Source organism: Leucoraja erinacea, chromosome 19 (assembly GCF_028641065.1).
Source record: "Leucoraja erinacea ecotype New England chromosome 19, Leri_hhj_1, whole genome shotgun sequence".
NCBI lineage: Eukaryota > Metazoa > Chordata > Chondrichthyes > Rajiformes > Rajidae > Leucoraja > Leucoraja erinaceus.
In genome coordinates, this window is record NC_073395.1 from 10063286 (window position 1) to 10078656 (window position 15371).

At 46.8% G+C, this 15371-nt stretch overlaps 1 protein-coding gene across 1 annotated transcript in view; it reads right to left on the bottom strand.

Annotated features, from left to right (window-relative positions):
• LOC129706196 (metabotropic glutamate receptor 8-like) overlaps nucleotides 1-15371 on the bottom strand; it is a 255676-nt gene that overhangs the window by 145022 nt on the left and 95283 nt on the right. The window contains exon 2 of the mRNA XM_055650257.1: nucleotides 3166-3382. Within this exon, the coding sequence (XP_055506232.1) occupies nucleotides 3166-3382 (217 nt within the window). The remainder of the gene's footprint in view (nucleotides 1-3165; nucleotides 3383-15371) is intronic.

Genomic DNA, 15371 nt, shown 5'->3' on the forward strand with positions numbered 1-15371 from the left:
ATTACGGACTTGTTTGCTCATTGCGTTTTGGATGAATGTCTTGCTTTTTGCGCAGTTTTTTTCTTTCCACTGTCTTGTGGACATTAGGTGTACTTTATGTATCATTTGCGTTTCAGAATTGATGTGCCTGTAATGCTGCTGCAAGATTTTCATTGTACCTGTAGCTCACCGAACCTGTGCATATGGCAATAAACTCGACTTAACTGGACTATGTAATGCACATGGTGTTCTCATTTAAGATAATATTGTCCAAATAGATTTCTCTTGTTGACATGGATATGTGTTCATTGATACAATAATTACATTTCGAAAATACAGAAAACTTTTGTAAAGTTATAATCATGGTTCTTCCTCACTTTTAACCAATGCTTGTGACATTTGAAGCATCATAATTGATCTTACAAAAATCTCCATCATATTTAATGAATCTATTCCATTGCATTCCACTGAATACTAAGACTATGGATTGGGGATCTTTGAACACATAGTAAACATATGAAAATGGGCAAGGAAAGTCCCCCCCGGTCTATCAGGCCAACTCTATGTGTTGAATTGCCATTTGCATCATGGCCCATGTGCATCTCATCCAGTGTAGAAGAATTAACTTCCACAGATGTAGGGAGCATACTTGAAAACATTAGCGACGCAGTGGTGCTGGTTTCCAACGAGAATGATGACGGACGCACCACACATCTCTGTCCTCCAGTTCCTGCGGACTTCTGCCGTTGGAAGTATAGGATTTTGGCGTGTGTGCTTTATCATCGTTCCTTACAATGCTACGTACGAGAGTGATCGCAACTTCTACTGAAGTGTGGACGGCCGTTGTATCGCTAGAAGCTTATCCGCCCTTCGACAGGTCTTGTTTTTGGTCCTGCTGGGGGTCCACAGCCCCCTCCTCACCTGGCAAATTACATGGTACCCGTGGCGGGAATGCCCAGGAGTGAAGGAGACTGCAAAATGTGGTAAACACTGCCCACTCCAGCAGGGGCACTGATCTCTCCACTATCGAAGGGATCTACAAGAGTTGCTGCCTCAAAAAGGCAGTCAGCATCATCAGAGATCCATCATCATTTCACTACGGCCATCGGGAAGAAGGTATAGGAGCCTGAAAACTGTAACATCCATGTTCAGGAGCAGTTTCTTCTCTACACCCAACACTACAACCTCCAAATAGGCTCCGAACTACATAGACTTGGGCGTATTATTTTTGACTTTGCCCTACTATTGTCTATTTATTTGTCTGTTTGTTTCTATATCTACACTGAACTTTCTTTTGTTGTTTATTATGGGTTTTACAGAGTAACATGCTTGCAAATCTGTTGTGCTGTTGCAAGTAAGAATTTCACTGTTCCGTTTCGAGACAAATGACAATAAAACACCGTCGACTCTTGAGAGTGGGGACAAATCAAGGTATGGTCCCAGATCAATTAACTAGTTTAGTTTCAAGATACAGAAGAGGCCCTTCAGCCCATTGAGTCAGCACTGACCAGAGATCCCCGCACACCAACACTGTCCTACACACACAAGGGGCAATTTACTATTTACAACTCTACCTGAAGCCAATTAACTTATAAACCTGTACGTCTTTGGACTGTGGGAGGAAAAGAACTAACGCAGGTCCCGGGCACTCGGCGAAAACCAACGCAGGTCACGGGGAGCACGTAGAGACTCCATACAGACGGCATCTGAAGTCAGGATCGAACCCGGGTCTCTGGCGCTGTAAGGCAGCGACTCTACCGCTGCGCCACTGTGGCACCAAGTAGAGGGGGGTGTGGGGGGGGGTAATTTTGTAATAATCTTCTGTATTCTCCTCTGATGTTAAAAGTAAAGGTGGAGATTACAGCAGCCCTGACTAATGTTAGACAATTCCCTCCCCGTGTGTGAAGCGATCTCCACTTCAGCCAGAATTAGACTCGACATTAGACATGAAGTGAGAAGGCAGTCGGTGATGATCAAGCAATCTGCTCAGCTCTAACATGTACGTATAACTGAGGAAGCGTAACACCAGAGACCTGCAAAAAACTATTTAATTAAAACAATGATTGCACATAAACACTTATTTCTTTCAATCGAATAGTGAAAGGCCTGGATAGAGTGAATGTGGAGGGAATGGTTCCACTGGTGGGAGAGTCTAGGACCAGAGGCCCACAACCTCAGAATAAAAGGAGAAACAACATGAAACAACATGTGGGAATTTCTTTAGCTGGTGAATCTGAGGAATTCATTGCCAAGTCAATGGATACTTGTAAGGCGGAGATTGTCAGACTCTTGTTTAGTGTTAGGGGTTATAGGGTGAAAGCAAGAGAATGGGGTTGAGAGAGGAAGACAAATCAGCCATGATTGAATGAGGGAGTAGCCTTGATGGGCCGAATGGCCTAATCCTGCTCTATAGACAATAGACAATAGGTGCAGGAGTAGGCCATTCAGCCCAACACCGCCATGCACGGTGATCATGGCTGATCATCCACAATCAGTACCCCATTCCTGCCTTCTCCCCAAATCCCTTAACTCCATGATCTTTAAGAGCTCTATCTAATTCTCTCTTGAAAGCATCCAAAGGATTGGCCTCCACTGCCTTCTGAGGCAGAGAATTCCACAGATTCACAACTCTCTGGGTGAAAAAGTTTCTCCTCATCCCCGTTCTTATTCTTAAACTGTGGCCCCTGGTTCTGGACTCCCCCTATCATTGGGAACATGTTTCCTGCCTCTAGCGTGTCCAATCCCTTAATAATCTTACATGTTTCAATAAGATCCCCTCTCATCTAAATTCCAGCGAATACAAGCCCAATCGCTCCATTCTCTCAGCATACGACAGCCCCGCCATCCCGGGAATTAACCTTGCGAACCTACGCTGCACTCCCTCAATAGCAAAAATGTCCTTCCTCAAATTTGGAGACCAAAACTGCACACAATACTCCAGGTGTGGTCTCACCAGGACCCTGTACAACTGGAGAAGGACCTCTTTTGCTCCTATACTCAACTCCTCTTGTTATGAAGGCATTTGCTCCTGGAACGTTATGAACTTCCTTCACAAAGTACAGATCCCAAACACCACGAGTGTTCAATAGATACCCAAGCTGTGCACCTTCCAGGGGTTTTGCCGATGCCACAAAGTAAATGGTGTTCACAAACCCGGGAGCATCCAAGGTTGGGATCGCTTCTTACCAGTTTCCCTGGAGATGTGCATGAATGCCTCCACGCCGCTCTCCCCGTAGTTACCCTCGGAGGCCAGAGTGGAGACGTAGTTCCATCCCAGGGCGGTGACAATATCCACCATCGCCTGCACCTGGTACGAGTCGGGAGGGACCACTCGGGAGAAGAAGTCATACCGGCTGTTGTCACTCAGTTCCGGGGCCGTCGATGCGTAGCTGATCTGCGGGATCTGAGGGATCAAAAGCCAAGAGATAGCAGTCACAAACCCAGCAAATACAATTGCAGCAAGGAAGTTGAAGCAGAGGAGTTGGGAGGACATGTTGCAGTTTTATAAGATAGAGACTAACAGCTGGAGGAACTTAGCGGGCCAGGCAGCACCCATTCCTTCTCTCCAGAGGTGTTGCCTGTCCCGCTGAGTTACTCCAGCTTTTTGTGTCTATCTCCAGCATCTACCAGCATCTGCAGGTCCTTCCTACACACTTGCAGTTATATAAGACATTGGTGAGGCCTCAATTAGAGTCATAGTGATATAGCGTGGAAACAGACCATTTGGCCCAACTTACCCACACCGGCCATGGTGTCCCAGTTACACATAGAAACATAGAAAATAGGTGCAGGAGTAGGCCATTCGGCTCTTCGAGCCTGCACCGCCATTCAATAGGATCATGGCTGATCATCCAACTCAGTATCCCATACCTGCCTTCTCTCCATACCCCCTGATCCCTTTAGCCACAAGGGCCACGTCTAACTCCCTCTTAAATATAGCCAATGAACTGACCTCAACTACCACAGATTCACCACTCTTTGCGTAACAATAAAGAAAATTCACGCAGGTCACTTGAAGAGCGTACAAACTCCGTACAGACAGCACCTGTAGTCGGGATCGAACCCGGGTCTCTGGTGCCGTGAGGCAGCAATTCTACCGCTGCACCACCGTGCCGCTGACACAAGTCCCACCTGCCTGTATTCAGTCTACATCCCTCCAAACCTGTGGCCTCTCCATTTACCTTTCTCACTGTTTCTTAAATGTTGGGATAGTCCCTGCCTCAACTACCTCCTCTGGCAGCTTGTTCCCTACAACCACCATCCTTTGTGTGAAAAAGTTACCCCTCAGATTCCTAGTGAATCTTTCCCCCCTCACCTTGAACCCATGTTCTGTGGTCCTCGATTCATTGTGTAATAAGGAACTGCAGATGCCAGTTAAAATCAAAAATAGACACAAAAATTAGTGTAGGAAGGAACTGCAGATACTGGTTTACACCGAAGAGAAACAAAATAAATGCTGGAGTAACTCAGTGGGACAGGCAGCATCTCTGGATGGAAGGAATGGGTGACAATTCGAGTGGAGACACTTCTTCAGACTGAGAGTCAGGGGAGAGGGAAAGGAGAGAAATTGAAAGGTAAGGAATTAGTGTATTGTGTTCAATTCTGTGTACCATGTTATAGGAAAGATGTTGTCAAGCTGGGAAGGGTGCAGAGAAGAATTACGAGGATTTTGCCAGGACTAGAGGGTCTGAGTTACAGGGAGGGGTTGTGTTGGGTGGGACTCTATTCCCTGGAGCACTGGAGGATGAGGGGTGATCTTATAGAGGTGTATAAAATCATGAGAGGAATAGATCGGGAAGATGCACAGAGTCTCTTGCCCAGAGTTGGGGAATTGAGGACCAGAGGACAGGCTTAAGGCGAGGGGGCAAAAGATTTAATAGGAATCTGAGGGATAACTTTTTTACACAAAGGGTGGTGGGTGCATGGAAAGAGCTGCCAGAGGAGGTAGTTGAGGCAGGGACTATCGCAATGTTTAAGAAACAATTAGACAAGTGCATGGATCGGACAGGTTTGGAGGGATATGGACCAAATGCAGGCAGGTGAATGAGTAACTGGGACATTCTGGCCAATGTGGGCAAGTTGGGCCGAAGGGCCTGTTTCCACACTGTATGATTCTATAACTCTATGACTCTAAAAACTGCAGGTGCTGAAAACCTGAAACAAAAAACAGAAATGTTCACTGCTCAGACCTGATGACAGGTTCTTGATCTAAAATGGTGTTTTTAGTTTAGTTTAGTTTAGGGATACACCATGGAAACAGGCCCTTCGGTCCACTGAGTTCGTGCCGACCAATGAGTTTGAGATTGAGTTTAGTTTATTGCCACGTGTACCGAGGTACAGTGAAAAGCTTTTGTTGCGTGTTTAACCAGTCAGCGGAAAGACAATACATGATTACAATGCAGCCATCCACAGTGTACAAACACATGATAAAAGGTATAATGTGAATAAAGTTCAGCGCTAGATAGAGTCCAGTAAAGTCAGATCACTGACGTCAATTGACCTACAAATGTGGGAGGAAACCGGAGCATCAGGAGAAAACCCACACGATCACAGGGAGAATGTACAAACTCCGTACAGACAGCACCCATCCTCATGATAGTCCAAAGTAGTACAGGTTAGTAGATTAATTGGCTTGGTATAAATGTAAATTGTCCCTAGTGTGCATAGGATAGTATTAATGTGCTGGGATCGCTGGTCGGCGTGGGCTGAATGGCCTGTTTCCACATTGTATCGCCAAACTAAACGAAACAAGACTATTTTTCATTGATGAAATTGGCAGCCAAAGCCCATATAGATGGTTGCTATGCAACTCCATTTGGATGAGAATTCACAGCATTGAGTATAAATAAAGGTGTTGCAATGTTGCAGTGTACCATCTGGGGAGCATTTTACTTGTCTTCAGATTGATCCTGTTTAGCCACCAACGTCTGAAGAGAGACACAAAAAGCTGGAGTAACTCAGCGGGACAGGCAGCATCTCTGGAGAGGAGGAATGGGTGATGTTTCGGGTCGAGACCCTTCTTCTGACTGACACTCAGGGGAGAGGGAGTCTAGAGACATGGAAGGGTAAGGTGTGAAAACGACAGATCAAAGCAGATGGTGATAAGGAAATGTAGAATGATTCATTGTTAGCTGAGAAATAACTCAGTCTGAAAAAGGGTCTTGAGCTGAAACATCACCCATTCCTTCTCTCCAGAGATACTGCCTGCCCCGTTGAGTTACTCCAGCATTTTGGGTCTATCTTCAGTGTAAACCAGCATCTGCAGTTCCTTCCTACACATCTGAAGGTTGTTGCCTACTTTCAATGCCTTCCAGTGACAGTCAACCCAAGTACCTCCTGTGTCCATTTCATATCGGCGACCGATTCTTGATTAGTACGGGTGTCAAGGGTTGTGGGGAGAATGGGGTTGGGAGCGAAAGATAGATTAGCCATGATGGAATGGCGGAGTAGACTCGAAGAGCTGAATGGCCTAATGCTGCTCCTATGAACTTATGAACAAAGTCTGGATGGACGGAGGATTTGCGGGTCATCGGCAGATAGCGTTTGGAAGATCAGGTCAGTGCGGTGAGTATGGTGCCCAAGGAAAGGTGGCATAGCTGGAGCCTCATCATTACCAGAGCCTAATTGACCCAGGCACACATAATGCGCACATAACGCACGCACACACGTACATACACACACACACACACACACAAATGGACACACACAACGCACACATAACATATACATGCACACATACACACACACCCACACATGCACACACAACGCGCACAACGCATGCACACACAACGCACGCACACACACGTACACACAAACACAAACGTACACAAACGCGCACACACGCATAATATACATACATACGCACACACAACGCGCATATAACGCATGCACACATAATGCACGCACACACATGTACACACATGTAGACAATGCGCACACATGCACAACGCATGCATGCACACATACACACACATTGTACACACACACACACACACAACGTGCACGCACATGCATACACACACGCACAAGCACATGCACAAGCACACACAATGCACACAATGCATGCACACCATTTTCTTTGCTTGAAGCAATCATTTGTTTAAATATTTGCTTTATGCTGTTTTGATTGACAATTACCTAGATTATAGCTAACTTAATTTACTCATTTCAAACACCATAGATGACATAAATAAGCAAATCGATTTTTTGCCTTTTCTGAAGCACCATCTGAATGTTATTGGGAATAAATAGCTTTAAACATTAAAGGATTTTACGTGAAAAGCTACTCTCAATAACATTCAGATTGCAAAAGTCTCAGTTTGACTTCATTTTAAGTTTCTCTTATAAACGTTCAAGAGAAGATGTTTGCCTTTTATGCATGTTGCTTGGTTGTGTCTCTCTCTCTCTCTATCTCTCTCATTTTCTCTCGCTCTCTCTCTCTCTCTCTTCCCCCACACACCCTCTCCCTCCCCCACTCTCTTCTCTATTTCCTTCTTTCTCCCCTTCCTTCTCTCTCTCTCTCTCTCTCTCTCCTCTCTCTCCTCTCTCTCCCTCTCTCTCTCGCTCCCCAGCAGCTCTGTGTGGCTGAGTGCCTCCACATCAGTGAGATGAACACTGGCCCGGGTCAAGCAACAATTTCCCCATCGAGAGTATCTGTCACAGTTGAAACTGAATCCTGTCACTTCTCCGCCAACCTACCAGATGGAACTCTGTGCAATGATGGGGAGGTCTATCACATTAGGGACAAGGGAATACAGTTGAAGGAATGATATTATGCAGCTGAACCTGCTGCTGTTCCTCCTGCCAATGCATTATGGTGACCATAGAGACGTGAGACGTACCTTCAGCAGGTTGGGGAGAATCTGGAAATAACTTAACCGAAGAAAAAGCTACGCTTTGCAAAATGAATTCACGTTGAATGCACTGCAGATAGTAACTGGGTTGTGCATAAGACCAGTTTGTGCGTTTTTTACAAAATGTCTGCTTGCACGCCTCACTGTGGATTCATGCAAACGGCAAATCAATCACTCCTTCTTTGCTTCAGCGTTCATAATTCCAGGGCGACCACACGCCAGCTAACGCTGAACGCAAAGTGCTGGAGGAATGCAGCGGGCCAGGAAATTCCCCTGGGGGGGAATGGATGAGTCCATAAGACATATTCGTGCGCTGGGCGGCACGGTGGCGCCGCGGTAGAGTTGCTGCCTTACAGCGCTTGCAGCGCCAGAGACCCGGGTTCGATCCCGACTACGGGTACTGTCTGTACGGAGTTTGCACGTTCCCCCTGTGACCGCGTGGGTTTTCTCCAGGTGCTCCGGTTTCCTCCCACACTCCAAAGACGTGCAGGTTTGCAGGTTAATCAGCTTCGGTAAAGATTGCAAACCTGCGCGTCTCAAAAATGGTGGCACAGTCGTTGGATTGAGCACCCAGCTTCCAACCTCAAATATTCTGGCTGAAGTCATTGATAACTAGAAAGAGGTGCTGTTATTAAAGAAAGCATGAACACCGCTCCATGTGAAAGATAAACAAGCAGTGGAAAGGAGGTGACACAAGGAACTGTAGATGCTGGAATCATCAGTAAAAACACAAAGTGCTGGAGTAGGTCATTCAGCGTCCGCAGAGGATACGGATAGACAATGTTTTGGGAACAAGACCCTTCAGCAGACCCGGAACATCATCTATCCATGTCCTCCACAGATGCTCTCTGTCCCACTGACCCACTTTGTGTTTCAGGCAATGGAAAGAATATAGTTAGAGTGCGGTCCTGACCTCCATTCTACCTCACTGGACGCCTTTGAACTATCGTTGATCAGACTAAAGGTCGTGTCCTTTGTGTCTTCTCCATGGATTGTCACCTTGTCGTGGTGGAGAAGCTTGTGTGGTCCTGAGATCCTGAGAGCGATGCCGTCTGGAGCTGTGCTCTTGGTAGGGCCGCCCATGGCGGTAAGGTCCCTGACAAAGACCAATCCAACCAAGACCTCAACGGTGGAACAGGCGGAGTACGATGGCTGACTATAGTGGAGCGGCACAACGGCTGGGAAGGCGGATGAAGGCTGCAGCAGAAAAGGGTCTCCGGTCGTCTTGGACTCCATGCCACTGGATCCTGCCCCAGATCTGTCAAGGTGGCTGTCTGTGCACATGTCTCCCCACGTTAAACAAAGTCATGCACAGGCATCCTCCATGAAGACAGTCATACTCGTTACGAGTGACCACCGATGATGATGATGATGATGATCCGTCATCTGTACGCTGTGGACGGCTTGATTATATTCATGTATAGTCATTCCTTTGATGGGGTAGCATGCAAACAAAAGCTTTTCACTGTACCTCGGCACACAGTAATAATAAGAAACTAAACGGAATGATTGTGAAGAGCAGTGCATTGAATGGGAACTGTGGACATTGCCCCACTGCAAGGTTAGGTTCCCTGGTCTCACCCATGTCTCCAAGGTCAGTCTAAGTAACACATGACCAAATAAATGACATCTGCAAAATTGCCTTCCGTGTCCAACACCCTGAGTTGCCTCTTAACGATCACCTTTCTCATCTAAGTAGCTAGGTCAAAATTACTGACATAAGTTTCTTAAGTTCATAAGTGATAGGAGCAGAATTAGGCCATTCGGCCCATCAAGTCTACTCCGCCATTCAATCATGGCTGATCTATCATTCCATCTCAAACCCATTCTCCTGCTTTCACCCATACTAATCTAGAATGTATCAATCTTCGCCTTAAAAATATCCATTGACTTGGCCTCCGCAGCCGTTTGTGGCCATGAATTCCACAGATTCACCACCCTCTGGGCGGCACGGTGGCGCAGCGGTTGGGCTACTGCCTCACCGTGCCAGAGACCCGGGTTTGATCCTGACTACTGACGTTTGTCTGTACGGAGTTTGTACGTTCTCCCCGTGACCCACGTGGGTTTTCTCCGGGATCTCCGGTTTCCTCCCACACTCCAATGACGTACAGGTTTGTAGGTTAATTGGCTTGGTATAAATGTTTAAATGCAAAATGATCCCTAGTGTATGTTGGGTAGTGTTAAAGTATGGGGATTGCTGGTCGGTGCGGACTCAGTGGGCCGAAGGGCCTGTTTCCGCACTGTCTCTCTAAAGTAAAAACCAAACTCTGACTAAAGAAATTAACAAATCTAACTTGCAATTCACACAAGACAGAGAGAGCGATTTTAATTCCAGGATTTGTGACAGGAATAATCCTAACACTTAAAGGCTTATGACTCATAATGTTCACAGATATAAATTTATAGATTATTTTACAATCCTGCCTGCCATAAAAAATGTGCAGCCTTTTAAATCGGAAAGTAACGATTAGAAAGTCACTAGGTTTTAATTTTTACGGGGGACCTCACAGTGACACTTGATGTCTGTGAACTTTGACATATGCCTGAATCACCAAAAAGAATAAATGTGAAGATGGTCGCAAAAGGCTGGAGAAACTCAACGGATCAGGCAGCATCTCTGGGGAAAAGAAATAGGCGAGGTTTCAGGTCGAGCCCCATCCGCACACTGAAGAAGGGTCTCGACCCGAAACATCACCCATTCCTTCTCTCCAGAGATGCTGCCTGACCCACTGAGTTACTCCAGCTTTTTGCGTTTATCTTGAGTTGAAACCAGCATCTGCAGTTCCTCCCTGCACAAAGAATCAACGTGCTAAGTTGCAGTAGAATTACACGTCTAAAACAAGAATGACGTCAAAGTGAAAAAGTCACACAATCTGCTAACTAAATCTCGGACATTAAATTCTTGGTACAAGGAACCAGGTTTACATTATAAGCCCCTCAAGCCCCTGCCTGGTCATTGTATGTGGCAGTGATTGCTCTGTGATCTAGCTCCATGTGGCGGGCTTCTCTCCTTCATCTTTTAATAGTTTTAATGAACAAAAATCTATAGGTCTCCGACATAATTTTCGCAATCAGTGAGAGCAGCAATCCCAGCCTAGGAGAGTGCTCTGCCTTATCCCACTGCCTGTGTGTGGAACTGTTTCATTACCTGCACTCCAGACCCCAAACTCCAATCAACGGAAAGGGTTTCCAACACCCCGATCAATATCTTCGTCACATCCATCGTCACCTTTTCACTTCTTGCCTTAAAGCTTCTGAATTTCAGGCAATGCAACATAGGCTCTAAGTACTGTTCTTTTGGTTAAACATACAGCGCGGAAACAGGCCCTTCGGTCTACCAAGTCAGCATCAACCAGCGATCTCCGCACATTAACACTCTCCTACACACACCAGGGACAATTTACACATACTCCAAGCCAATTAACCTACAAACCTGTACGTCTTTGGAGTATGGGAGGAAACCGTAGGTCTCGGAGAAAATCCACACAGGTCACGGGGAAAACATCCAAACTCTATACGGACAGTACCCGTATTCGGGATCGAACCTGGATCTCTTAGACAGGTACATGGATAGGACAGGATGTGGGCCAAATGCAGACAGGTGGGACTAGTTCAGATGGGGCATGTTGGTTGGTGTGGGCAAGTTGGGCTGAAGGACCTGTTTCTGTGCTGTCTGAGGAAGGGTCTCGACCCGAAACGTCACCCATTCCTTTTCTCTGGAGATGCTGCCTGTCCCGCTGAGTTACTCCAGCATTTGTGTCTATCTTCGATTTAAACCAGTCTCTGCAGTTCCTTCCTACGCCGTATGACTCTCTGACTCTAATAAACTAAAGTATTACTCCATAACAGAAGTTCCCCAGAAGGAGCATGGAAGTTCGACAGAAGGGGCAAACAGCCAGAGTTATCTGAATAAAATGAAATTAATTGCCCAAACCAGATGGAGGCTGTGCCTCTATAAACACGGGACCTGAACAGTGGAGATTTTTGTTTGCAGGGCTTGTGCTCTCAGCTTGAACAAAGCGAGCATCTGCAAGCCTCAGGTGTATCTTATGGATAAACACAGGCCCCACATTTGCCGAATCCAGATGCCCAGGTTACAGCCCTCATCTGCTCAGCTCCGACTCATCCCGACAACAAGAATCTTCACTCCCTTTTTTACCTTGACATGCAGCCTGATGTCAATGGCAATCACAAACTCCAGAAAAACAGGAAGCTGTCCAAATGCCCCTGGGTTAAGTCAGCTCCGTCTTTACTGCTCACGCCTGACCTGGCCTTGATGAGTGAACCTTTTAGGAAACGGTTGGAAACTGTGAGCAATTAGGTCACTCATACGCCCGCTGTTAAAATGCTCATTATCTGCAAATCCCACTTCTTGCCTGTGGATGCAAAGCTCTGTCGCTTAATGTGACTCTGGAGGAGGTAATTAATGTTGACCATGTTGTCTACTCTTCCTCTCCTTTATACACTGCTTTGGGGCACCTGATCCATTATTCACCATCTCCATTGTATTTACATTTTCGGAACGATTGGTACAAATGTTGTGCATCTGAATACCTGGAAATGCAAAAGCAAATGGCTTTGTTTATAGAGGTGGCGCGGCTCGGTGGCGCAGCGGTAGAGTTGCTGCCTCACAACGCCGGAGACCCGGGTTCGATCCCGACTATGCTGTCTGTACGGAGTTTGAACGTTCTCTCCATTCTCTTTGGTTTCCTCCCACATTCCAAAGACGGTACGGTTGGGTAGGTTCATTGGCTTGGTGTGTTTAAAACACTATTGTCCTCAGTTTGTGTAGGATAGTGTTAATTGCGGGGATCGCTGGTCGGCACGGACTCAGTGGGCCGTAGGGCCTGTTTCCGTGCTGCATCTCTGAAAAACTAAAAAACTTTAAATTTATTTTTAAAGAGAGTTGAGAGATAGGGTGTGGATACAGTCCCATCGACCCCACGCTGATCACCGATCACCCGTACACTAGTATCCTACACACCTGGGGACAATTTTGCAGAAGCCTATTTACCTACAACTCTGTATGTCTTTGGAGTGTGGGAGGAAACTAGAGCACCCAGAGGAAAAACCCACGGGGTGACGGGGAGAAGGTACAAATTCCGTACAGACAAGTGCTGGTAGCCAGGATTGAACCCGGGTCTCTGCGCTGTAAGGCAACAACTCTACCGCTGCGCCACCGTGCCGCTCCCGGCAAATGAAAGAAATCATCAAACAAACAAAGCCAGATATAAAGGAAATTTCACCCAGTTCAAAATGCGATATCCCCATGTCTTCCAACGTGAGACTTGGATAGTTGCTTTTGGGTGAAAGGCTCTCAATTGAAATCCATTCCAGGGATTTGCATGGAGGAATCTATATTGTCAAAACACAAAGAGCTGGAGGAACAGTGGCGCAGCGGTAGAGTTGCTGCCTTACTGCGCCAGAGACCCGGGTTCGATCCTGACTACGGGCGCTGTCTGTACGGGATTCATACGTTCTCCCCGTGACCGCACAAATTCACAGCAATTCCTCATTTTGCTTGTTTAGGCTTAAATTTTATACCCACTCATGTCTGCTGCCGATCAACAGGAAAAGGTCCAAACTTGCCTTTGGTGGTGCAGTGTCAGTGCCCTGACATGTAGATGTCATCTTGTGGCGTCGAAGGAAGGGAGGTGGGGAAGGGAGAGGGTCAAGTGCTGTCAATGAAACTGCCGAGATACGCTGACTGCCAGTGAAGTCTAGTCCCTGGGCTTAGTCTGTTATCAAAACCCTGCAAAAGCTTTGAAAGCCTCCAACGTTCAGAAACGTTCAAAAACTCCAAATGCAATTGAAGCAAAAGAGAACCAGAGGGCATAGGTTTGACGTGACAGGGGGAACATTTTTATCGGAATCTGAGGGGTAACTTTTTCACACAAATGGTGGTGGGTGTATGGAATGAGCTGCTTCTTAAACATTGCGCTGGTAAACAGGGACCAGCGCAATGTTTAAGAAGCAATTAGACAGGTACATGGATAGGGCTGGTTCAGCGGGATATGGGCCAAACGCAGGCACGTGGGACTAATGTAGATGGAACATGTTGGTGGGTGTGGACAAGTTGGGCCGAAGGGCCTGTTTCCACGCTGTACGACTCTATGACTCTACGTCACACAAATCGATTTAAAGACTAAACAAAACCTAAAACATAACATGTACTCCATTTAATGTTTATATTGATCCCTGACAGACATTCCAATCCATTCAGATTAGTTTATTGTCCTATACAACAGGGTACGGAGTAAACAGTATACATACAATAATAAACATTTCAACCGTAGGTCCCACTGCATGCTAATGAGAAATAGTTCAAAAAGAATACTCAAATGCAAAAAGTTGAGTTTAGAGTATAATGCCCCTGTCCCACTTAGGAAATCTGAACGGAAACCTCTGGAGACTGTGCTCCCCACCCAAGGTTTCCGTGCGGTTCCCGGAGGTTTTTGTCAATCTCCCTACCTGCTTCCACTACCTGCAACCTCCGGCAACCACCTGCAACCTCCAACCACTTTGGAGTGTGGGAGGAAACTGACGATCTCGGAAAAAACCCACGGGGAGAACGTACAAACTCCGTACAGACAGCACCCGTAGTCAGGGTCGAACCCGGGTCTCTGGAGCCACAACTCTACTGCTACACCACCGTCAGGCAGCATCACTGGAGAAAAAGGATGGCTGACGTTTTGGGACAAAACCCTTCATCAGACTGGAAGGGGGGGGGGGGGGGGGGGGGGGGGGGGGGGGGGAACCATTGATTGAGGGTCTCACGGAATTCCAATGAGAGGTTGGAGGAGAACTTCAAAGTTGGCATATCTTGAGATTACGCAGTGGAGCAGGCAAAATATGGAGGAAGGAACCGCAGATGATGACTTATACTGAAGATAGACACAAAGTGCTGGAGTAACTCAGCGGGTCGTGAAGCATCTCTGGAGAAAAGGATGGCTGACACTTCAGGTCATACCCCTTCTTCAGGCTGAAAGTCATGGGGAGGGGGGAGCAGTGAGAGAGGGTCTCTGACCCGCTGTGTTACTCCAAAACATCTGTGCAGTATCTGTGAAGGGAAATGGACAATGCCTTGGGTCAGGGCTACTTTGTCAGATGAAGAAACACCCGCCCATCTGTTTCCTCCACAGACGTTGCCTGACCTTCTGAGATCCTCCAGCACTTTGAGTTTTCCACCATGAACATAGATGGGAAGGAAGGGAGTGGCGAGCATATGATGGACTGGGCTGTGAACACCATCCTCTGCAGCTTCGAGAGGTCATGAGCAGGGAAGATTGCATACCAGGCCGAGAGATAAACATGTAAAGAAAGATCGCTGGCCCACGCTACCACTTCACATCAACAATGCAGGAGTGGCGGCGAGATTAAGAATGATGTCAACCGTACCGAGAATGTTGGAAGAACAGAGAAGGAAGTGGTTCAAGGGAAAGGTCTAAGGCACAGTTTAATTTAGTTTAGAGATACAGCAGGAAAACAGGCCCTTGGGCCCACCGAGTCCGTGCCGACCAATGATGCCCGCACACACTA